The sequence below is a fragment of the Sarcophilus harrisii genome, chromosome 3 (assembly GCF_902635505.1).
Source record: "Sarcophilus harrisii chromosome 3, mSarHar1.11, whole genome shotgun sequence".
In the NCBI taxonomy this organism is placed as follows: Eukaryota; Metazoa; Chordata; class Mammalia; order Dasyuromorphia; family Dasyuridae; genus Sarcophilus; species Sarcophilus harrisii.
This window is the reverse complement of record NC_045428.1, coordinates 453,468,133-453,492,636: the sequence shown is the minus strand read 5'-3', so window position 1 is coordinate 453,492,636 and position 24,504 is coordinate 453,468,133. Positions and strand designations below refer to the sequence as shown.

The 24,504-nt window shown below is 42.2% G+C and overlaps 1 protein-coding gene across 1 annotated transcript in view; it reads left to right on the top strand.

Moving 5' to 3' along the window:
• The first annotated feature begins 227 nt into the window (after positions 1–227).
• ADAMTS15 (ADAM metallopeptidase with thrombospondin type 1 motif 15) overlaps positions 228–24,504 on the top strand; it is a 36,919-nt gene continuing 12,642 nt past the window's right edge. Inside the window, exons 1-3 of the mRNA XM_003764411.2 lie at positions 228–1,184; positions 18,387–18,519; positions 19,258–19,425. Of these exons, the coding sequence (XP_003764459.1) occupies positions 228–1,184; positions 18,387–18,519; positions 19,258–19,425 (1,258 nt within the window). The remainder of the gene's footprint in view (positions 1,185–18,386; positions 18,520–19,257; positions 19,426–24,504) is intronic.

Here is a 24,504-nt window from a genome sequence, read left to right as displayed (position 1 = left end):
TGACAGCGATTGCATATAAAGCTCCCAGAGCGCGCGCTGCTCGGGGAGACACAGGTAGGAGTTGGGGGGAGCACAGTGTGCGCTCATTGCTTAGGGAGCATTTTAATCCCTCTCTTCCTTTAACAAGCCCCAAAGCTGTCGTTCCTCCAGCTGGGTGCAGCCGTACTACCCCAAGAGCAGGGGAGCTCTCCTTTCTGGGACCCCTTCTGTGCATAGCCCCTGGCGCCATGCTCTTGTTAGGCATCCTTGCCCTGGCCCTCGCAGGGGCCCCCGCTTGCGGTACGGACCCCGAACAGGAGATTGTGGTTCCCATCCGGCTGGACCCGGACATCAACGGGCGCCACTATTACCGGCGGGGTCCCGAGGACTCCGGGGAACAGAGACTCATCTTCCAGATCACCGCCTTCCAGGAGGACTTCTACTTACACCTGGCTCCTGATGCCCAGTTTCTAGCGCCCGCGTTTGCCACTGAGCATCTGGGTGTCTTCCAGGCCGGAGTGTCTGGGGACTCTCCCGACCTCCGCCGCTGCTTCTACTCGGGGGATGTGAATGCCGAGCGAGACTCTTTTGCAGCTCTAAGCTTATGCGGGGGTCTTCGTGGTGCTTTTGGCTATAGGGGCGCAGAGTATGTCATTAGTCCCCTGCCCAACGTCAGCGCGCCTGAAGCGCAGCGCAACAGCCAAGGTGCACATCTTCTCCAGCGCCGGGGCGCCCCTGGCCGAACACCAGGGGACCCTACCTCCCGCTGCGGGGTGGCCTCGGGCTGGAATCCAGCCATTCTGCGTGCTCTGGACCCCTATAAATCCCTTCGGTCAGGCTCGGGTGAGAGCCGGCCACCCCGAAGAGCAGGGCGGGCCAAACGTTTTGTGTCCATTCCGCGCTACGTGGAAACACTAGTCGTGGCTGATGAGTCGATGGTGAAGTTCCACGGTGCGGACCTAGAACATTACTTACTGACGCTGCTGGCCACTGCCGCGCGGCTCTACCGCCATCCCAGCATCCTCAACCCCATCAACATAGCAGTGGTCAAGGTGTTGGTCCTCGCAGACAGAGACAAGGGGCCCAAGGTCACAGGCAACGCGGCGATGACCTTGCGCAACTTTTGCGCCTGGCAGAAGAAACTCAATAAAGTAAGCGACAAGCACCCCGAATACTGGGATACAGCCATCCTCTTCACCCGGCAGGTGAGTTCTGGGCTCCTCTTTAATCCCAGATATTTCCGCTACCCCTGGGCTACTAACAAGTTTCTTTTAATTGGCTTTTTAAAATCTCTTTGGAATTTAGGCTTTCTTCCCCTTCTTCTCCCCCCGCCCCCAATTAATCAAATTCATTTCTGCAGTTTTAAACTTTATTATCTGTGACCCACTCCAATTCTCTCTAGTTCGGATTACTGTCCCACAATCCCGAAGGGTTCTGGGAGGGGGGGAAAGGGAAGAAAGGGATTTCCTTTTACTTCTGAATCTTGCTGCCACCTCAGTTCCCTACTTTGCCTCCGCCCTCTAACTAGGTTGAGTCCCCAGGTCACGTTTTGGCAACGCGCTTTGAGGAGGGTTGGTGCTTTAGGGAGGTGTTGCCCCAAGTGGCCAATCAGCGTCTGAGCAAACCCTGGCACTCGATGGGCTGGAATTTGGGGAAACCGATGGCTAATTTTCAATTCTCACTGAGGCCAAGAGGAGGCGCTCTGAGGATGGTTGGTGGAGAGCTTTCAAGTGCTGGAGCTGTGAATGTGGGGGTGCAAGAGTCCTTGCCCTGGCCGATCTCCTTCAATTGGTCAGAAGACTGGAGAGTGACAGTCTCAGTGGTAGCAAACTGGGCCCTCTGCAATGTTGGGGCTGGAATGGCATCCTACTTGCATAGGATTCGGATGGAAAGAATTGCTGCCATCCTTTGTCTTCTGGGCATCGGTCAGTGCAAAGGACAGTTCCTCCCTAGCGCCCTGGGAACGCGGTCAGATTCATATCTTCTGCAGCTGCCTTCTCTTAACTTGGTCTTTTGTGGGTGAGTCTGCTTTGTTCCCTAAAGGACGCGTCTCGCTTAGAGCAGGCTGTTTAGTTGAGGCACCTGTTTGAGGGGTGGGGTGCCGGGGTCCTTTTCCAGGACTCGGAGAGCAGTGGAAGTTGGAGAGGTCCCATCTGATGAGCATTCACCTCTGCACCAGCTTCAGCTCTTGACTTTGGCTCCATAGGGCACGGTAGTTCATATCTGTTTCCCTTTGAAACTATTTAATCCTGCTTTTAACATCAAAGCCAAAAAAGCTGCCTTTGTTTGCACCAGTGTTTGAAGTGGACAGATGGAAGAAAGAACTTGTTTGGGAAGGTGTATTTGCAGGGAGGGGGAGAGGAATGCTTGAAAGGGAGTAGAGATATTCACAGGTCAGGAAAGCCACTGTGGTTTAAAGCCATCTAGTTTTGGATTTTGAAATCCCATGCCACCTAGAAGAACCTAGGGGTTCTTCATCCCATCTATTGGAGTCTTCAGGAAGCAACAATCAGAACCAAATCTGACACCGTTGATGCTTTCAAGAATCCACCTCTTTCTTAAAGATCTTCATACGCTGGAGGCTGACCCAGGACTTCAGTCTTTGAGCAGTGACTTTATCATTAATCCCCTTTTCACTAACTATAGAAATACTATTTTTTAAAAATCTGTGATTCAATTATTTAGGGTAACTCCCAAGTGAGGACATTTTCTCTATGGGAAATTCCTTCCACTGGTTCAAGAATTGGCAACTTTCAGTCTTAGAGAGTTTCCTTGGAATACCAAGAAATAAAGTGATTTGCCCGTTATCACCCAAGCCAGTAGGTTTCAGAGGGTGGGCTTGAACCTGTTTTTCTGACTTTGTGTCACTTTATCTATTTTACTGTGCTTCCACTCATGGCCAGAATATCTGTGAATAAGAACTTCTTAGCAAACTCCTCCCACCACCTGGTTTCTCTTGGGAACTGCTTGGCCTGTGGTGGTTCTTTTACATGAATTCTTTCAGAGTAGGAAAGTCTGTTGCATCTGCTAGGCTCCTACACTATTGACTCATTTGGGGAGACCATACAGGGAGTGTCTCTGACCCATTCATAAAACCCATCTCTACCCTCAGTTTGGTGAGAAATAAAGCAAGTTCAAGAAGAGGATGCCTATAACACAACACACCAAGCAGCTAGAGTTACATTCTGCTTCTGGGCCTCCAACTCATTAACTCTTGCTTTCCCTGTGGAAGTGCTCCAAAGTAATGGAGTTTCTTCTCTGTAGTGCAGAGCCAAAACAGATTTTTTGGGAATCACTTTGTGGAGAGCACAGGTCCCTCTGAATATTTAGACCATGCAAGACAGAGGGATCTTGCCCTTTGAAGGAAAAGAAATCAAACTGAATGGATTAGGGCTTCTCAGTGATGTGTTACACCCACGACTTGACCCAAGATGTTACGATGACCTTGCATAATGGATACAAGATGTATGTATGATCATTTTGGCTGAAAGCTGTGGCTTCCAAACTGCCTTTCTTCAAGAAGTTAGAGGGCAGGACTGGAGAGAAAAGAAGCTCTGTTGGCTGTTTGGTCATCAAGGTATGTGCCTGAGACTAGAGTAATCCCTTTCCCAGCAAATACTTAATGCCTTGCTGCATTCTAAGGGCTTTACCTAGCCCCTCATTCCTGAACCCCCTAGGGCAAGTACAGTATGAGATGAGCGCTCCTACCAAACACAGCTGTGCTTTCTGGACTCCCGGCAGCCGAGGTCTCCAGAAACCAGGGGATTGAGCCAACTACCAAAATACTTCAATATAAGAAGTGGGCTTGTGCTTTTCTTTGTAAGAATCACTTGGACTGGTCCTCTTTCTGAATTCTGTAGTCCTTCTTTAGGTTCTGTTTGTGGTATTAGCAGTATATTTATATTTGGATGAATTTCTTTTCTTCTCTCTCTGTCTCTCTGTCTTTCTCTCCCCCTTTAAAAATAACTTGATCTAACCTTCAACTAATTTCTTCTAAATAGCTAACTCTTATTTGCATTTTTCTCTCTTGAAATTTTACTGTTCTAGAAAGGGACAGATGAACAAAGCATATTTGATGGAGCTGGATAGAAAGCACAGTCTTTGCTTCCTTATTCGAATTGCCACATTGATGGTGAGCCCTTTTGTATCTCAAGGGTATTAAAAAGGTGATAAGTGATGCTTATTTATTTTAATATGGGTTAGCTACTGATATGTTTGATATGTTAGCTTAGGGCTCACATCTTTTTCATGAAGAATCTGAGCATCAGATAGTGGCTTCCTAAGTACAAGAAGTAACTGATTAAATTATGATCTGCTTGTAGTAGGAGCTTCTCTTGAATAAGGCTCAAGCTTTTGTATCTAAAGCTGATGGGTTGTCTTGTCAGAGGCTAGTGTCTTTTTAGATTGTGCATAGCATAACCACTGACAAGAGAAGACCTTGGAAGGATCTGGAGATATTTGGAATGACTGATTATAGAATAAACGTAGCAGATGATGGCGCATATTCTTCATGAAGACAGCTTGGTGTACAAATGTCACAAATCTGATGTTGCAGAAAGAACCACAGATGTTCTCCTTGTAGCCATGCTCTCAGAACTAACTTTTCCCTATTTTTGCAGTGACTAAAGACAGGTAGAGTCATCCTCTGACTTCGACCAGGTGAGGAATTTTGCAGTCATTTTGAATGAAAATTTCCCTAATGGGGAGAGAGTTTTCCATGCCTTTTTGGTGTGCTGGAAAGTGTGCAGTCCTGCTGACTTAGCCAGACCTGCTTCTGTCTTTCCTTTTTACTTCGGGCTAAACATTAACCTAATGCCACCTAGGTAGACCATTATTAAAGTTTGGTGTTGGTCCTTGACCTCTGTTGACTTTGTATGTAGCCGTGAGAAGCGTGTGCTCAGGGGTTGGGCAGCAGGACTTGCTGTGCTTCCCTGGCTCCTTGTTGGGAATGGGGGAAGCATTTATAGGGACCTTACTATCATCTTCCAGGCACTGTACCAACCAATTTTTACAAATATTACATCATTTCATCTTCTTAACAAATCTTCAAAGATAGGGGCTTTATTATTTCCATTTTACAGTTAAGCAGATGAGACAAGCAGTGATTGCTCAGGATCACAGAGCTAGTAAGTGTCTGAGGCCAGATTTATACTCAGCTCTTTCTGATTTCAGGTGCATACCTGCTGCTACCAGCTGCCTCTGTTGGGGAGTCCAATGCAAAAGGAACTAATTTCTCTACTTTATTGGAAATGTTTAGGTTTGGTTCTTCTCCCTCTACCAATTCTTGCTTAGCATTGGCATCTTTTGACATTTTGTGTCCTGGAGATCTTAGGTTTTCTATTTATTCCTTCTTTTAGGTGCTCAACAATTTTGTTTCTCTTTTTTCTTTTCTTTTTTCTCTTCTTTTAGTTCTTTTCTCCTTAACTTCCTAATTTTCTCTTATACTTTTTTCATTTTTCTTTTTTGTCAATTTTTTAATCTATCTATTCATCCATCTATACTTTGATTCATTAATTCTCTCTTTGCCTTTCATAGACTGGAATTTACTTTCACATTTGCTATGGGAGAGTTTTGTCCAAATTCTTACAGCACACTTTCACATATATGATATATATGCATAAATATTTATATATATGCATATATATACACACATATAGCCACCTACTTGTAGTTCTTTGTATTATTTTTTAAGTCATTTCAGTCCTGTCTGACTCTTCATGAACCCATTTGGGGTTTTCTTGGCAAAAATACTGGATTGATTTGCCATTTCTTTCTCTCAGTTCATTTTATAGATGAGAAAACTGAGGCAAACAGGGTAAAGGACCTACCAGTAGTAGGATCACACTACTAGCAACTATCTGAGATCACATTTGAACTCAGGTCTTGTTGCATTTTGTTTCTTTTAGTTATTTGTGCACATGCCTTATTTTTCTTATGAAATTGTAAGCTCCTAGAGTACAGACTGTCTTTAGATGTTCCACATACTCAGGATAGGAATTAGCACATGCTTCAGTAGAGACTCAGTGACTGCTGAATGAATCAGTGGTAGCTTTTGGTGGCATTCTTTCTTGCCAAGGCATACCTTTCTACTTGTGTTTTTGATTGCATTTCTTTCTGTCCCTTCTGGGAGCTTTTCTGAGAGAGAGTCATTCCCTCTAGCTCTTATCTTATTTCCAGACTCTCTATTCCCTCCCTTCCCATTGTTTTAAAATATGCCCATGTCTTTCCCTCCCATCTTTTAACAGAAATAAAACAAAACATAAAAGGTTCATCTGAGTTTACCAACTTTCCAAGCTGTTGTTTTCTACTTGTTCTCACTATCAAACTCTTAGCTGGAACTGTCTCCTTTCACAGCTTGTATGTCTTTACCATCAGTTTGCTTTCTGCCTTTTGACTTCAGAAGGCACAGTGGATAGAGAGCCAGGCCTGAAGTCAGACAGGTTCCTCTTCCCAAGTTCAAATTTGGCCTCAGACATTTCCTAGTTGGGTAAATCATTTAATCCTTTTTGCCTCAGTTTTCTCATCTGTAATGTGAGCTAGAGAAGGAGATGGCACACTGCAGTATCTCCGTCAAGAAAACTTCAAGTGGGGTCACGAAGAATTGGACGTATCTGAAAATGGCTATACAATGGCAACTTTCCTGAAACGAATCTTTCAAAAGTCACCAACGATTTCATCTTTTAAATTGGATGGCCTTTTGTCAGACCTTATCCTAAATGTCCTCTCACTAGCTCTTGTCACCCTCAATATTCTTTCTTCTGCTGGGGTTCTGTGATACTTTTCTCTCCCAATTCTTAGTTTCAGACTTGCTGCTGATTGTGGTGATGCTTTTGTGTAATCCATGCTGCTGGGGAAGCTGAAGCTCGAATTCAGGAGTTCTGAGCTACAGTGGAGCTAAAGATGTTTGGGAGTCTGCATTAAGGTCTGACATCAGCATCAGGAGCACTCAGGAGTGCTATTTAGGAGGGGTAAATTAGTTCAGATTAGAAAAAGGGAGCAGGTTAAGACTTCTGTGTCAGTTGTTATTGGGATGGAGGGTGGAAGTGAACTCTGTAATGATCTGGATAAGACTGGGAAATCTAATCTCAAGAAACCCTCCGGAAAAGCTCCCTTGTTAAGGTGGAGTTCTGAACATGTCACTGTCTGCTTAGACATCTTTCGTAGATCTCTCTTGCCTCTGGGATAAAACACAGATCCCTTAGTCTGGCATTTAAAGCTCTCTGTAATCTGTCTTCTTTAGTCCAAATGAGACCGTAAGGTCTTCCCTTCACTGGACGTTCCATTTTCTGCCCATGTGTATTCTTGGGTGCCATGCTCCATTCTTTGAATGCCCTCCCTCTTCATTTTTCAGAGTCTTTATCTTCCCCCAAAAGTCAGAAGAGGTTTCCCTTCCTCCCTGAAGTCTCCATCCATCTCTTCCTCTCCCCTGCCCATTTCTAGAGTCCTCTTCCTCTCCAGATGACCTTATATTGCACTTAATTGTTGGTGTGTTGTAGTCTTCCCCTGCCCTGATAAGGTTCCTCACCACACTTGTGTCATGTTTCATCCCGGGATTCTCAGCTTCCAGTACAGTGTCCTGTACAAGGTCAGTGCTTCATAACGGTGGTTGTTTGGGTGCTAGTCTACCTTTCTCCCTCTTGCATGGATCATTCACTCAACTCTCCAGGGTTGAGTCAGCCTGTTGAGTGGAGGAGGAGGGAGTTGAGGTCTGGGGCCTTTCTGGCACTTTAGAAAGTGAGCTGGGCACTCTGCCACTGGGGCCCGGACCAAAGGCCCCAGGGAAGGGAGGGGCTCAGGAGAACAGCTTGTTTAATCCATCCCTGAAGTTAGCAGATGAGGTTCACTGCAGTAAACGGGGTCAGTGTGTCAGTACAGGTGTTGGGCAAGAAGCCAGGACCTTGGCTAACCAGAGAAGCACGGATCCTGTGCAGGGACTGTGCTTACTGCCTAATCCTTCCATTCCTCTCTCCCCAGGACGCAGCCCTCAGCTTTTTGACTAGTACCAACAAGTATCCAGGGAGGGGATGGAGGGGAGATCAGTCAGCCCTAGTAAGCTTCTGATTTCCCTTCCCATTTTCTTTTCCAAGAGGAAGGTCAGGGGGGCATTCCTGAAGAGATGCCTTTACGGACCATCCCATCTTTGGGGCTCACCCTTGCCAAAGTCTTTCCCAGAGGACATTTCGGCTTTTCTTCATTCTGTATTTTCTCCCTGCAGTTATCTTTACTATCTTATTTATTTCAACCTCTCTCCTATGGTACCATTCTGAGAATCAGCGATTAAAAGGCCAATGTTTTCATTCATCCTCTAATAGAAGTGACTTAATTCTGTTCTTTGGGGAGAATGATCCATCTCCCACTTTTCTTCTCCCTCCAAGCCCAGACAGCAAAGAATTATAAAATTATTTTCTTCTAACAAGCTATGGCTCCCTCCTTCCTTAAGAATCACAAACAGAAAAGGGAATGTGTTTTTGGGGCTTGGATAAGGAAATGTAAAGATCTTGGATAGCTAGGAAGTCCTTAAAGAGGACTCAGACATTTTAGTATTTTATTTTCTCTTAGTAGGTTGAGGACTGGGGCAAATCACTTGGGATGGAAGTTACCCTTGACCCTAACATTTTAATTCAAGGGAAATAGAATTAAATGAATGAATAAATCAGTAAGCATTTAATAAACTTATGATATTTGTCAGAGACTGTGGTGGGCTTCAGGGGATAAAAATATAAATGTGCTTAGCATGGTGTCCATCACATAGTAGGTACTTGCTAAGTGCTAGTTGATTGACTCATCTCAAGGATTTTAGATTCTATTAGGGAGAATACAGTGCATTCAAAGATAAATAGATATAGAATGGGTTCAAAATAAATAAAAGTAACTTGAGGGGGTGCACTAACAACTAGAGGTATCAGAAAAGACTTTTTGAAGGATGTGGCATTTGAGTTGAGTCCTAAAAGGAGTGAGGGTTCCAAGAAGGAGAGAAGGGAAGAGAGCAGGGTAGGAATGGAACACTGCTATGTAAAGCCATGGAGGTCAGAGATGAGGTGTTGTGTCTGGAGAACAGAAAGGAGACCAGTTTGGTTGAAGTATAGAATTATAAGGGAGGAGTAATATATAATCAGCCTGGAGAGATAGGCTGGAACCATATTGTGAAGAGTTATAAAGGTCTGGGGTGTTTGTATTTTATCTAGAGAAATCACAAAAGGTAAACTGAAGCTTTAGGAATATCGATTTGGGAGCTGGTTCGCATGGTTTGGAAAGAAGAGAAGCACAAAACAGATAGAACGAAGGTGATTACAGCTGTCCAGGTGAGGTGACAAGGGCTGGAATTAGGGAGGTAAGTGAAGGGGAGAAGTCAAGGATGTAAAATTGTTAAGACATGGCAAATGATTGGATGGGGGTCGGGGTGGGGTAAACAGTTGATTATGTCTGAGGTGGTGAACCAGCATGACCAGGAAGCAACTACAACAGAAACTGGGAAATTGGAGAGAGAGCTAGGTTTAAGGGGATGAATAGGCTAGGGAAGTAGTGATGTTTAGAAGAAAAAGCTTTAGGTAATGTGTGGCTGCCTGATGTGACCCCAGTTTCCTTCCTTATAAAATGAAGTTATTAGATTAAATGGCCATTGAGGTCCCTTCCCTAAGATCTGTCATCTTTTGACACTTTGGTACTCCCCTGCTCAAGAAGCTTTTGTGATTCCTAATTTTCTCTAGGATAAAATGCAAATATTTCTGATCTTTAAAATTCTTTACAAAATGGTTCCAGTCTATCTCTTTAGGTTGATTTCGTATTAATTGTTACTTGTGATAGACACAGGAAAGAAGGTTTCTATTTTCAGTTGATTCCAATCATTCAATTTATTCCATTGACATTAGTCTGGGTTGTCACTGGGTAGTTCCCAAGGGAGTCAATTGTGTGTATAATCTAGGGACACTATGATTTCTGGAATTAATTTGCTTTCTTCAAATCTGTTCAATACATAGAGAAGGTCAATTTCTCAGGCTTCTTTCCTTTTGGAGGAGTAGAGAAAAAATAAAAATTCAGTAAGTAGGAATAGTCTTCCACTTAAGTTCTACTTTAGAACCTTTTAAGTTAAGTACAAAGTCCAATAATTCAATTCAACCAACACTTTTTTTTGGTACCTTTTATGAATGAATGAATAAGTGAATGAAAGTCCTTGCTATTAATCAAGTACTATGCTAAGTGCTACAAACACAAATACAAATGAAAGATAGTCCTTACCATCAAGGAGCTCTTTATTCAATAGCATTTTATTTTTGCAATTACATGTAGTTTTCAACATTCATTTTTGTAGGATTTTGAATTTTAAATTATTTTTTCTTTCTTTGTCCTTCACTTCCCTGCTTCCCAAGACAGCAAGCAAATTTCTCTCTCTGCTCATGCCTTTTCTCTTGGCATTCTACAGCTTCCCCTACCCTCCAGCCCAAAAAAAAAAAACCCTCAAAGTAAAAGTAGTACAAAATGCAGGCGGACAAAAATAGAGGGACTGGGAATCTATGTAGTGGTTCATAGTCATCTCCCAGAGTTCTATTGCTGGATGTAGCTGGTTCAATTCATTACTGCTTCATTGGAACTGGTTTGTTTCATCTCATTGTTGAAGAGGGCCATGTCCATCAGAATTGATCATCATATAGTATTGTTGTTGAAGTATATAATGATCTCCTGCTTATTTCACTCAGCATCAGTTCATGCAAGTCTCTCCAGGCCTTTCTGAAATCATCCTGCTGGTCATTTCTTACAGAACAATAATATTCCATAACATTCATATACCATAATTTATTCAGCTATTCTCCAATTGATGGGCATCCACTCAGTTTCTAGTCTCTAGCCACTACAAAAAGGGCTGCCACAAACTTTTTATGCACATGTGGGTCCTTTTCCCATAGAGACAATTTCCAAGCAACTATGTACATACAACTTGTGTAGAAGACATATTGGAGCTTTCAGTTCAGCATTAGCACTCAGGGAGATCAGGAAAGGCTTCCTGCAGAAAGTGGGACTTAAGCTGAGACTTGAAGGAAGTCAGGGTGTAGTGAAGGGAGAGAAATTGAGACATGGGGGACAACCAGGGAAAACGCCCAGAATTGGTAGATGAAGCATCTTATGTAGGACATAGCAAAGAAGTCAGTGCTCCTGGATTGCAAAATATAAGCTGAGTAGGAATGGGGTGTAAAATGTAAGAAGTAAGATTTAAGAAGACTGGAAATGTAGGAAGGGTCCTGGATGTGAAGGGCTTTTAGAGCCAAACAGAAGATTTCATATTTGATCACTGAAGCCTTTGGGACTCACTGCTTGAATTGGCCAGATGTATGCTTTGTTTGGGAAAATCAATTTGAATGAGTGGAAGATGGACTGGAGGGGTAAAAGACTTGAGAAAAGGAGACTAATTGGTAGGTTGTAGAAATAGGTCAATTCTGAAGAGGTGGGGCTTGCACCAGTGTGATGGAAATGTCAGAGGAGAGAAGGGAATGTATAAGAGAGCTCTTGGGAAGGTAAAAATGGTAGCACTTTGTCAGCTGATTGGGTATGACACCTTGGCTGGAAGCCTGGCTGATTGGATGATGTCTACTTGATAGTAGTAGGAAGATGGGAAGAGGGGAGAGATTTTGTTTTGTTGGAGGAAGATGATATGTGTGTGTGTGTGTGTGTGTGTGTGTGTGTGTGTGTATTTTTTTTTTTTTGGAGAGAGAACGCATGGTTGAACAGTTGGGTGGGTGCAGTGGATAGAGCTCAGGACTTGTAGTTTGCAATATTTGAATTCAAAGCTGATCTTAGACACTTAGTAGCTGTGTGATTTAGCACTGAACAAATCATTTAGCCTCAGTTCTCATCTGTAAAATGGGAATAATAACCTCCCAAGAATGTTGTAAAGATCAAGAATTAACATAAAGGAGAGTGGGTGACTAGAAGTGTTTGCTGGAGGTAATTGTTTGTGGCTGAAGTCTAGGGTGGGAATATCCAGAAGAAAGTATAGAAAGTATGTGTATATGTGTGTGTGTGTAGAAATGTGAGCTGTACTGATGAACAAATTGTAGCCAAATAAGAAAAGCCTTTGAAAAATGATATTTCGGGGCTATGTAGATTCCCTGGTCACCAGAGGCCTTATGAGGAAGGACTAGAGAAATGGATGATACAGGAACAGTGAAGTTCTTAACTGAGATGGAAAAACCATCCTGTCTGGGCTATTCCTTCTGGGGCCATCCTGAGAAGGGGACAGCAGCAGTAGCAGGGAAGATAAATGGTAAGTGAAGCAAGCAGGAGGACTGTCGGGGAATGTTCCTGCCAGCCCTTGGGAGCCATAACAGATTCCATTCTTGAAGACCTGGGACCAGACAGAAGGAGTTAAAGAAATCGGAGTGCATTTGGAGTTCAGTCCAGATGGGCAGAGGCATTCAGTGCTGTATGTGAGGAAGAGCTAGAGCTGAATGCTCCTGGGATTCTGAACAACTGCCACAGGCCTTGAACACACACAAGGGGGATCCAGAGCCTGGATGTCGCTCCCTGTGATGACATGAGTTGTTGATGGACACCAGTCCTCCTCAGCTGTACCCCAGCCCTCATGAAGCTGGTTTGAGCCATGGGAACGGGGATTTCTTGATGGAAAGAACAGGTTTCTCATCAGCCAAGGAAGGCTTTTGTGGTAGAACAGGAAAACCTCTTTTCCTCCCTTTAGTTCCCTGAGGCTTTTCTAGACACAAATCTCGGTTGATTTTTCCTCATAGAAGAGGGAGAGCATGGAAAATCCCAAATGGCAGATTATCCCCAAATCTCTGATATTTGGGTTGGGAACACACTGTGTGATTGGTTTGTTTATTTCTCCCAGCATATTTAGCCTAAATAGAATTCATTAGAGCAATATGAGAAGTGATTTTTATTCTCTTTATGTGTCTCTATATCCCACTGCCACCCTCCTAGAAAAGACCCTTTGCACTTGCCTGCACTATTGCAATAGCTTGCTAATAGGGTTTCCTTTGCTCTTCCCTGTCTCTCATCTTCTTGTATAGGAAGGGGGAATGAGGGAAAGAGGGAAGAGGGAAAGAGGAAGGAGGGAAGGAAAGGGGAGGAAAGAAAAGAAGGAAAGAAGGAGAAAAAGAAAGAAAGGGAGAAAAGAAAGTGGGAAGAAGGAAGAGAAAAAGGGAAGGAAAAAGAGGTTGAAAGAAAAAAGGTAGGAATGAAGAAGAGGGAAGAAAAGCACTTATAAAATGCCTGTTATGTGCCATTCACAGTTTAAAGCATTTTACAAATACCTCATTTGATTGTCACAACAATCTTGAAATCTAAGTGCTGTTATTACCCCTGTATTATAGTTGAGAAACATGATGTAACTTCTGGCTTTATAATAACTAGAAGAATCTTTGTTCTGTATAGGTCTTTTCTTAATACTTTTCTGTTCAAAAATTTTAAGTGGCTCCTTATTCCTCAAAATATAAGGCATAAATTTTTCTGTCTGGCACTCAAAGCTCTTCCTTATCCGGCTCCATCCTATCTTTTTAGCCTTGCCTTATGTTATTCAGGCTTTGTTTCAGTCAGACCAGACTCTTCTCTGTTTCCTGAGTCCTTCTCATGCTTTTCTACCTCCACTTTTTTATGTTGTCCCTCTACATGGAACAAATACCCTTCCTCCCCCTCTTTGCCTCTTGATTTTTCTCTATATACTTTAAAGGCCAGCTCAAGGATCAATAAATAACATCCCTTTATCAGATCTCATGTAACACTTTAGACAGTTCTCCCATGAACTTATCATATTACATTGTGTTATTGCTCTCTCTATTTGTTCCTTCTCAGAAATAGGATGACGAAGAGAATAGGAGTCAGGAAAATCTGGATTCACATCCTCCCTCTGATACATACTGGTTGAGTAACCCTTGGAAAGTGACCTGCATCCATGGAGGAGTTACCTATATAAATGTAACCCAAATTTCCAACTAAAACTGGGGTTTTTTGGATGCTGCTGCTTAAGTGGGACTCTTTATTGGTGGAAAGAATGGTGATGCAGGACTGATTTTTGGGTGGAGCTAGTCCTTGAGCTTAAAAGGAGAGACATTTTTCATTCTTTCTTTGAGATTCACACATGGTTCCAGTCTCTCTTCAGGATCGACTCAGACATGTAGAGAAAAGAGAGAAAGACTAAACAAGCTGCAGATATATAGGGGAAGTCAGTTCCTCAAAATGTCCCTGATTTCCAGCTTTTCTCCCTAGAGACTTTAGGGAATTTTCTCTTGGGGGAGAATGAAACCTCTCTCTTGGTTGAGCTGAGATCTCATCTCACGCTTGTGTGTTTTCTAGTATGTTTTACTCTGTATAACTTCTCTAATTTCTGTTTACTATCTGCTTGGATAAATGAGTTTGTTCACCATTCACTCTTTGTGATTGGTCTATTGTTTAACCAGTATTGGTGAGAAGGGCTCAAGCTGGTGAGTGTAATCTTGGCAACCTACCTTGGCAACCCTACTCCCATGTGAGCTATTAGGAAAGTGGCTTATTGTTTTGGAAATGATTGAAATGATTGTACCTCTAGACCAGCAACATTTAGAGTCAGATAGAGATAATTCTAGTCCAGTACCCCTTTGTAGCCTAGAAGAAAACACCCAGCCTGGCTTTTTTCCAAGGGCTTCCCTGGCTCTCCTCTTTAGTTATCTTATTGGCTTTCCTCCTCTTCTCTGGGACAGTCCAAATCAATCAATCACCATTTATTAAGTGCCAACTATGTGCCAAGCCCTGTACTATCTAGCCATGTTTCCCAGGAACTGCTTATTTAAATGTATAGATATCCCATGTACACATGACCTACATGAACAGCACACCTGTTTTTGCCACAGGAATCTCAGGTCTACTCCCTACCCCTATATTTGTGTCTTATCTCCCAGCTGTATTCTAAATTCCATGAGGATTGGGACTGTATTATATAAACTACATTTCCCCTCGATGATATCATAGTCTTCTTCACACAGTAATTAGCTAATAGATATTTGTGGTGGTATATGAGAGTGAGTGCATGTATTAGGGGAAGAAGAGGTTATAAACTGGGTCAGGAATTGGATAATTAGTGGGCGATGCTTTATCCGCTTCTGAACAACCATATGTGTATACCTGCTCAGGTATAATTGCATAAGAATTGAGCGTACTTGATTGGGGTCCATGTAGATAGACTTACAGGTAGATGGATAGAACCTTTTCTCTAGAAGGGATTTATCTACTATGACAGGAAAAAAGTTTTCTTTTTTAAAGTCTCTGCAGAACTTACACGAACTGATGCTAAGTGAAATGAGCAGGACCAGGAGATCATTATATACTTCAACAACAATACTAGATGATGACTAGTCCTGATGGATCAGGCCATCCTCAGCAACAAGATCAACCAAATCATTTCTAATGGAGCAGTAATGAACTGAACTAACTATACCCAGAAAAGAACTCTGGGAGATGACTAAAAACCATTACATTGAATTCCCAGTCCCTATATTTATGCACACCTGCATCTTTGATTTCTTCACAAGCTAATTGTACAATAATTCAGAGTCTGATTCTTTTTGTACAGCAAAAATAATGTTTTGGTCATGTATACTTATTGTGTATCTAAGTTATATTTTAATATATTTAACATCTACTGGTCATCCTGCCATTTAGGGAGGGGTGGGGGGTAAGAGTGAAAAATTGGAACAAGAGGTTTGGCAATTGTTAATGCTGTAAAGTTACCATGTATATATCCTGTAAATTAAAGGCTATTAAATTAAAAAAAAAAATAAAGTCTCTGCAGAAGACATAGGAGAATTCTGAGTTCCAGTGTCTGTTTCCATCTTAGTTTTTAAGTGATCCTAGAGATGTACATCTGTCCCTACTCAGGGCCAGGCTGAGATGGGCTGCAAGAGGAGTGGGGGAGGAGCAGGCATCCAGTCTTGGAGACTGGTATGGCCAAGATGCTTGCTGAAAACGGGCTCCTCCCCTTCTTCCCTAAAAATATTAAACTCTATTTCAAGCCACTTTTATTGGAAAAGGAACAAGGGAAAAACAAAGAATGGAGAATCATAGAATGTTAGAACTGGCAGGGACCCTGAAGACTTTCTCATTGAACCCCTTCCTCATACAGAGGTCCAGAAAGGAAGAATTACAAGCCTGAGGTTGCCCAGCAGTGACTCCGTTGCTTGTTCTCTATGTAATTTATTGGCAGGTCCTATAACCTCTCTGAGCCTCAGCTACTTCAGCTGCTCTTAAATGGCCTTGGGGGATTTAGAATGAATGGGCAGCTTGGTGGCTCAGTGGGTAGGGCACTGGGCCTGCGGTCAGTAAGACTCCTTTTTGAGCTCAAATCTGTTCTCCGACACTTATTAGTTGTGTCACTTAACCTTATTTGTCTCAGTTTCCTCATCTACAAAATGAGACAGGGAAAGAAATGGCAAACCATGCTGGTATGTTTGCCAACAAAACCTAAATGGGGTGCTGAAGAGTCGGACACAACTGAACAACAATAATGTGATTATTTGTCGCATGACTGAGAATCCAGGTGTCCCGATTCCTTAGCCAATATTCTTTCCTGTACTTCTCTCATCTCCATCCTGCTACATCCTTTCCTTCCTCTCTCTTTCTGGCTTATGCATATTTCCTATGACTAAGGGCTGGCTAGATTGGCAGTTGGGAGTAACATGCAGAGGAGTTCAGCGAGAGATATTTTTGATGTGGATTTTATAAAAGCCCATTTTTTAATGCAAGAAAGATTTCATTCTTTGTGACAAAGAGGTATTTGCTTTGTGATGTCAGGCCATAGCAGGGAGCTGTGAAGGCTCAGAACTTTCCTGGATAGTGATGTGCAAGACCTTGCCTGTGGTTCACACCTGGTGTATGTTTTTTATCTCCTTTCTGTCATTTGTTTAACAGCTACCTTTACTTACTCTACCTCTTCATGTGACTTCCCTCCTGGGATGCTGATTCCATTACAGAATTCTGGGATGTGGGAAGCTCTTGGAGCTGTAAGAACTCCCCGCTGTGGGGTCTGTAGATTGCTGTGCATAAGCCACCAGAGTCTGCCTCAAGCCATATTTTTCTTTTGTCTATATCCAGAGACAGTTGAGTCATTAGAAAATATTAGCACAAGGTCATGTGAACCCAAGTTTGATTGCTCAATTGATAAAACTTGGAGAAAGTTGAATTAAATCATGATATACGCCTCCTCCCACCCCCCCTTCCCCAATAAGGCAAAGTTTAAAAGGAAAATGGGATCAAGGTACAAGGAGCATAATCAGCAGAACTGGGGTGAGGAGAATTTTGGGACTCTTTTCTCCTGCTAGGGAATAACTGTGTATATGTGTGAAATGCATACTCTTCCAAATTCTCTTCCCTTACGTAAATAAATAGGAATTTCTGTGAAGTTGATATGTATTGCTGTATACAGGGCAGGTAGGAGGACTCATATCTCTGAGTTCAAATCTCGCCCTAGCTATATGACCTTGGACAAGTCACATATTCCTGTTTGCCTCAGTTTCTCCTTCTGTCTCAGGAACTGGAGAAGGTAATGGCAAACTACAGTTTGTCTTTGTCAAGAAAATCCCATAAAAAAGGGGTCATGAAAAGTCAAACACAGGTCAGAATTCATCTTTTCTTGTTATAATCTGCATTAAAAAAACATTCTCTTGAATTTCTATAACCAAGTGGAGTTATCTCTCACATTTGGCTACCCTCAACCCTGGCCACTGTCTTAACTGAACTAAAGCTCATCTGGCATGGACAGGAAGGTTTTTGCTTGGTGTTCGGTTGGCTAAAGGTCTAGCTCTCTAAGTCATGAAGATCTGACAGAAGCTTCTTTTTAAAATTTAATTTTATTTATTTATTTTAACATTTTTAAAATAAAATTTTGAGTTCCAAATTTTTTCCCTTCCTCCCTAAGATGATAAGCAACTTGATATAGGTTATATGTCTATGCAATCATGTGAAACATATTTATATGTTAGTTATTACGTGAAAGAAGAAATAGAACAAAAGGAAAAAAACTATGAAAAAATAATAAAGTGGAAATAGTCTGCTCCAATCTGAGGGGAACTTCTATAGCCAAACAGTGGCTGAGGAAGGGAGGACATACCCACCTTCTACCTTCTCTTGCCTCTCTGTATACCAGGGCCTCAGCCAGCTGAGGAGAAGCTGCCCTAGGAGGGGTTTTTCTATATAAAATGACTCTCTGGATATATTTTAAACCTCCTAATTTCCTCCAAGAATAGTGTCCCCAACAGGAAATAGGCAGCCCTTCCTTGGTAAGCCACAAAACACCATCACAGGGCCAGCTGCCATCTCTTTAGCCCATCCCAACGCTCTTGATGTCTGTTCTCCATCCTTTCTGGCATCCCTCTCCTTCCGGCTTCCCCAAGATGGCTCTTGTCTCTAACTTAGGGATCTCTCCATTGCAGGATCTATGTGGTGCTACCACTTGTGATACCCTGGGAATGGCTGATGTGGGCACCATGTGTGACCCCAAGAGAAGCTGCTCTGTCATCGAGGATGATGGGCTCCCATCGGCTTTCACTACTGCCCATGAGCTGGGTAAGGTTGAGAGGGGGAGAAAGAGGGAGAGGGAGAGGGAGGGGGAGAAAGAAAGAGAGGGAGGGAAGGAGAGAGAAAGAAAGAGAGAAGGAGGAAGAAAGGAGGGAGGGAAAAAGCGAGAAAGAGAGAGAAGGGGGAGAGAGAGAGAGAGAGAGAGAGAGAGGAAAAGAAGAAGAAGAAGAAGAGAAAGAGAAAGGGAAAGAGGGAATTTTGCTCCTGGCGTTATCTGGGTTTGCTGGGAATATTCCAAGGGTCAGAGACTGAGCTCTGGTTTGTAGGACTCTGTTCTGTTTTAGCACTTGGGCTCAGGGGAGCATATTTCATACCTGCACAAGCACACACATCCTGGGGCACTGAATGAGCCCCTCCATTGTGCATCATGCTTTTATGGAGCACTGTGAGGAGATGCAGAAAGAGGAAACTCATGGCTGATGGGAGTGGGGGTGGGCATAGGGAGATTGGCTGGAGGCATAAAAAGCACTGAGAACACTCTGAAGCTGGTGGAAATGAGTAGTAAGTGACTGGGGAAGGAGGATCCCACCATCTTTCCCCCATCGCCTGGCCTCCTTCTCTTCGGCTGCTTCCCGAACGAACTTTCCGCCTTAGCCCCAGCCCTGGGGGCTCCCTCAGAAGGCCATCATCCATTTTTGCCCCATATTCCTTCTCCTTATCTCTGCCGGACCCCAGAGGTCTGCTTCCCCATCCTAAACAAGGGCTTTCTCCTGTTTCATCCCCCAGGTCACGTATTCAACATGCCCCATGACAACGTGAAGGTGTGTGAGGAGGTGTTTGGGAAGCTCCGGGCAAACCACATGATGTCCCCTACCCTGATCCAGATCGACCGCGCCAACCCGTGGTCAGCCTGCAGTGCCGCCATCATCACTGACTTCCTGGACAGCGGGCACGGTGAGCAGGGGCGGGAGAGGGAGGCCGAAGGCCACAGTGGCAGACGGGGCCTTACGGCAGGGAGGAGACCGTTTGTAAGCTGAAACGTGCCCTATAAAGATGAGCTCTAATTGTTACTAGTGGCTTATTGGAGCAGGGTTCTGATCCCTGACTATGGGCTTTAGGCAATCAGTTCTGGGACCCAGTAGAAAGTTCACCATCCATCACTTTCCAACTGGGTCTGACTCTTCTTGACCCCATTTGGGAATTTCCTTGGATGCATTTGCCATTTCCTTCCCCAGGTCATTTTACAGATGAGAAAACAGGCAAACAGAGTGAAGTGACTTGGTCACACAGCTAGGAAGTATCTGAGGTGGGATTTGAACTAGGAAAGAGGAGTTTTCCTGACTCTGGGCTGGATGTGCTATCTAGTGCACCACGACCTAGTTCCCTGTTCAAATCTTAGCGCTCGCTCTTCCTGGGTGATCTGGGGCAAATTTTAAATCTCATTGGGCCTCTACTTCCTCATCTGTAAAATAGAGTTGGACCAGATGGCCTCTGAAGTCTACTTAGATCTACAATTGTATGATTTTAGGCAATGCTCAGTCATTTCTTAGTACATTGTGCCTCCATTCTGAATTCAGAAAGATCAAAACTTACTTAGCTCCTAGTATTAGTCCAGGATAGTTCCTTTTGTGAAAAGAAAGCTGGTTTTTTATGTTGGACTCTCTTATTAATGATCTTCATTTTATGTCAGGAAGTCAGGAAAAGAAAATTGTCTATGAATGCTCACCTTACTGGAGAAAGTAGCCATAATATAGGATGAGTAACAGTAGGAAACATGCAGATGTTTATAAAAGTTAAAATCTGAAAGAGGAACCAAGAATAAAAATCCCTGAGTTGTACAGAGATGGCGAAAGTATGGGTAGCACAAATATCATTGAGACTTGCTGGAATAAGCCAATAGCTCTGAAAGGAGAGACCCAATTCAAAAGAACTGGACAGGTAAAAGCATGTGCCTGTGTGGGGATGTCAGGACATGGAATAGCACTGTGTAGTTATACTCATGTGCAGAAATCCAGGAGCCAAGGAAGTGTTCGGGAGGGGACATGGTGAAGATCATTACAAGCCAGAACAGGAGCAGCGTTGTCATCTGAATATACTACAGATTGCCTGGATGGAGAAGAAGTAGATGGAAGGGTATGGATGATACATCACAAGCTTGACATAAGGGCGTAATATATATATATAGTGTTGGAGACTTCAGTTATCCCCATATCTATTAGAGTTTTCTCTCTACTAAAAGCAGAGCAGTTAAAAGGTTCTTTTTTGCCTTAAGTATAATTTTATCCTTCAGAAGTAACAAAAAGAAATTTTATTTTGGATTTGATTCTAACAAAAGCGTTATGAGATTTTAGGGTGAAAATAATAAAGACTTAGGGGAAGTTACCATTTTATGTTTGAATTCGTGAAAAAGAATAGTGTAATATGTATCCTACATTTAAAGAGAATAGATCTCAAAGGATTCATAGGAAAAATAAGAATACTGTAAACTAAAATTCTATAATGGAAATTAGCCCATGAGTAATGGGAAGCTCTCAAGAATACAACTCTGAAGAGATAAGAAAAAACAATTCCAATGAGAAAGAAAAGGGGGAATTGTCTACAGAATCTGATGTGGCCACACAGGGAACTCTCTGATCAACTTAGATTTTTTTAAAAAAGTCCAGAAGATAGAAGCAAAGATAGATAATGGGAAATAGATATAAAAGTGAAGTGTGTTTTGTGGAGTAGCTAGGTGGTGCAGTTGGGATGGATAAAACACCAGACCTGAATTCAGACTGACTCATTTTCCTGAGGTCAAAGCTGACCTCAGACATTTACTAATTGTGCGACTCTGGGCATGTCATTTAATCCTGTTTGTCTCAGTTTGTGCATCTGTCAAGTGATCTAGAAACGGAAATGGCAAACCTCTCTATCTCTGCCAAAAAACCCCAAGTATGGGGTCACAAAAAGTTAGACATGAGGAAACAATTGCACAATAACACCGTGATCCTGTTAGACTTGGGATTGCTAAAGCTTGTAACAAGCTGAGGTGGGTGAGGAATATTAAGAATAACTAAAAAACTTGGAAAAAAAGGAAGGTCAAAGAAGGGATAAGATAGTTATTTAGAAGCATATGTGATAATGATATATGTTAATGACAACAGATAATGGAGTGAAAACAAAATCGCTCTATTCTACATTTTATTTTGGACGTTTTTTTGTTTGTTTTTGTTTTTTTGCAAAGGATAATCTTTGGATTGCAAAGGGCAGAACAGAAATAGCCAATAAGGAGTTAATACCTGAGATAAGAAGGGTGATATAACTCTTGATGTGTTCAAGTCTAGTTCAAGACAAATTGTGTCCCAACCTGCTCAAAGAACTGGGGGATGTCACTGCCAAGCTAGGGTCAGTGATACTTGGAAGGCTGTGGAAACTGGAAGAGGTACCACAGGATTGGAGAAGGGCAAACATTGTCTAGATTTTCAAAAAAGGATGAGAATGAACTTCTCAGATGGATGAATGAGTGAGTTTGACTTAGATTCTTGGCAAAAATCTAGAAGGTATTATTAGCAAAAGGATAGTTAATGAATTTTTGGAGAGTGATAGTAGTGATGTCAGAAAACCACTCTGTTTCCTCAAGAATGGATCATGTCAGACTGACCTTAATTCCCTTTTTGACAGGACTATTAGACAGGTATCGAGAAAATGTTGTAGATGCAGTTTACCTATATTTTAGAAGGCATTTGACAGAGGCTCTTTCTGTTCTGGAAAATATGGAGGAATATGGGCTAAAGAATAGTGCAATAAGGTACAATTAGTGGAATGGATAGCTTCAAAGAGTAATATTTATAGTTTCTTTTCATTTTGGAAAGTCTCCAGTGGAGTGCTCCAGGGAACTGTGCTTGGCTCCGGGATATTTGACATGATTTTACCAGTGTATCTAAGACATAATCAGTATGCTTATCAATTTTACAAATAATATAAAACTAATTCTTTGGATGAGAGTATTCAGAAAGATCTAAACATTTAGAACTCAAATGGATTTTTGATCTCATTGATGTTAATGTCCTCTCCAATGATTCAGACCACAATTCTTTTATGCATCCCTTGAGTTTACTACAAGTAGAGTACTCTGTGCTGGGGTGTTTCTGCTGTCTACTTCTTTGTAATTCCTTATCTGTTATGTAATACAATCTACTCATAGCCACCATATATACTTTTCCATTTGCCCTCTGAGTAATGTCATTTAAAAAATTCTTCAGAGACTATATTTGCAGTCATATAAACTTTACAAAAAGTTGGCAAGATACTTCAGTAAGCAAAGTCATCCCAAGAACATTTGAGGGTGAAAATGGAAGCTGACAATAAACAGAGGAAAAATGGAAAAGATCTGCAGACTCTTGAAATCTTTAAAGACAGTAATGTTACCACACTAGGACTCTAGCATTACAGTCTCAGATGCACTTAGAAAGAACTTAAACATAGTGTTAAAGCAAAGAAAAGAAAAGTAGCTATGTTAGACCAAGTGTACAAAGAAGGAATCATTGCCAGAGATAACAGTTTTGAGAGTGTTGAAGATATTTAAAGGAGGCAAAGATCCCAAAGGGAAGAGAAAAATATTCAGATTTTATTAATGTCCCAAATTCTAAGTTGAAAATTTATGCTTAATTTCTGAGTGCAAGATTTTAGGAAGGATACTGATAACTTAGAGGGGGACCATTAGGAAGATGAAGGACCTCAACTTTGTCATCATTTGATGATCACTGATGGAACTGGGAATGAAAGAAGCTATTTCAGGAAACATGATAGTTGTCCTTAAATATTTGAAAGATTATTTTCTGGAAGAGGGATTAGACTTGTTCTACTTGGACACAAAGGGCAGAATAATGGGAATAAAAACCGAGGAGGCAAATTTAGGCTTCTTTTGAAGGAAAGTTGTTGCTTATTTGTTTTTTCTTTGTGTCTGACTCTATAACCCATTTGGCGTTTTCTTGGCAAAGATACTGGAGCAGTTTGCCATTTCCTTCTCCAGTTCATTTTACAGATGAGGAAACTGAGGCACATAGGGTAGTTGAGGGTCACACAGAGTAGGTGAGGCTGGATTTGAACTCAGAAAGTTGAGTCTTCTGACAACAGGTGTGGCGCTCTATGCACTATGGCACCACTTGGCTGCCTTGGTATAAGGAAAAACTTCCTAAGACTGGATACTTTATTGTTCAGTACATTGCAGAGAGTGTTCTTTCAAGTATAAGCTAGATGAGGTGCTCCCTGAGATACCTTCCAGCTAGATGGCATATAACATACTGAGTAGAGTGTATGGACTTAGAGTAAATAAAACCTGAATTCAAATTCTGCTTCAGATGCTTACTAGCTTATATGACCCATGACAAATCCTCATCTATAAAATGAGAATAATAATAGTACCTAAATCACAGGATTATTGTTAAGGATTAAATGCATATTTTGCAAACCTAAAAGTGCTTTATAACTCTTCCAACTTCCAGATTCCTTATTCCAACTCTCAGATTCTGGAATCCTTAGTTAGGAGATCTGACATAGCCTTAATTAAGCTCTTCACTGAGGTAGCTAAGTGGTACCATGGATAGAGTACCAGGCCTGGAGTCAGGAAGATTCATGTTCCTGTTCAAATCCAGTGTGATCTTGGGCAAGTCAATTAACCCTGTTTACCTCAGTTTCCTCATCTGTAAACTAAGCTGGAGAAAGAAATGGCAAATGGGGTCATGAAAAGTGAGACATGACTGAACACAACAACAAGCTCTTCACTTGCCATTTCTCTCTAGGTAAAAACTAAATCTCACCTCGTAAGACTTTGGTTTCCAAATCTATAATCTGGTTAAGACTATATCTGACCACCTTACCTCATATAATTGTGAGGGCAAAATGAGGTGATAGGAAAGAGAATGCTTTAATAGTAAAAGCTCCTCCCAGAAAGAGAATAATGGGCTGAAAGAGCTCTGGCAAAAATCCTTTATTTCTGGATTCTCAGATGTGGGTCAGAAAACTCTTTTCGCTCTTCCTTTTTTGGGAAGTAGT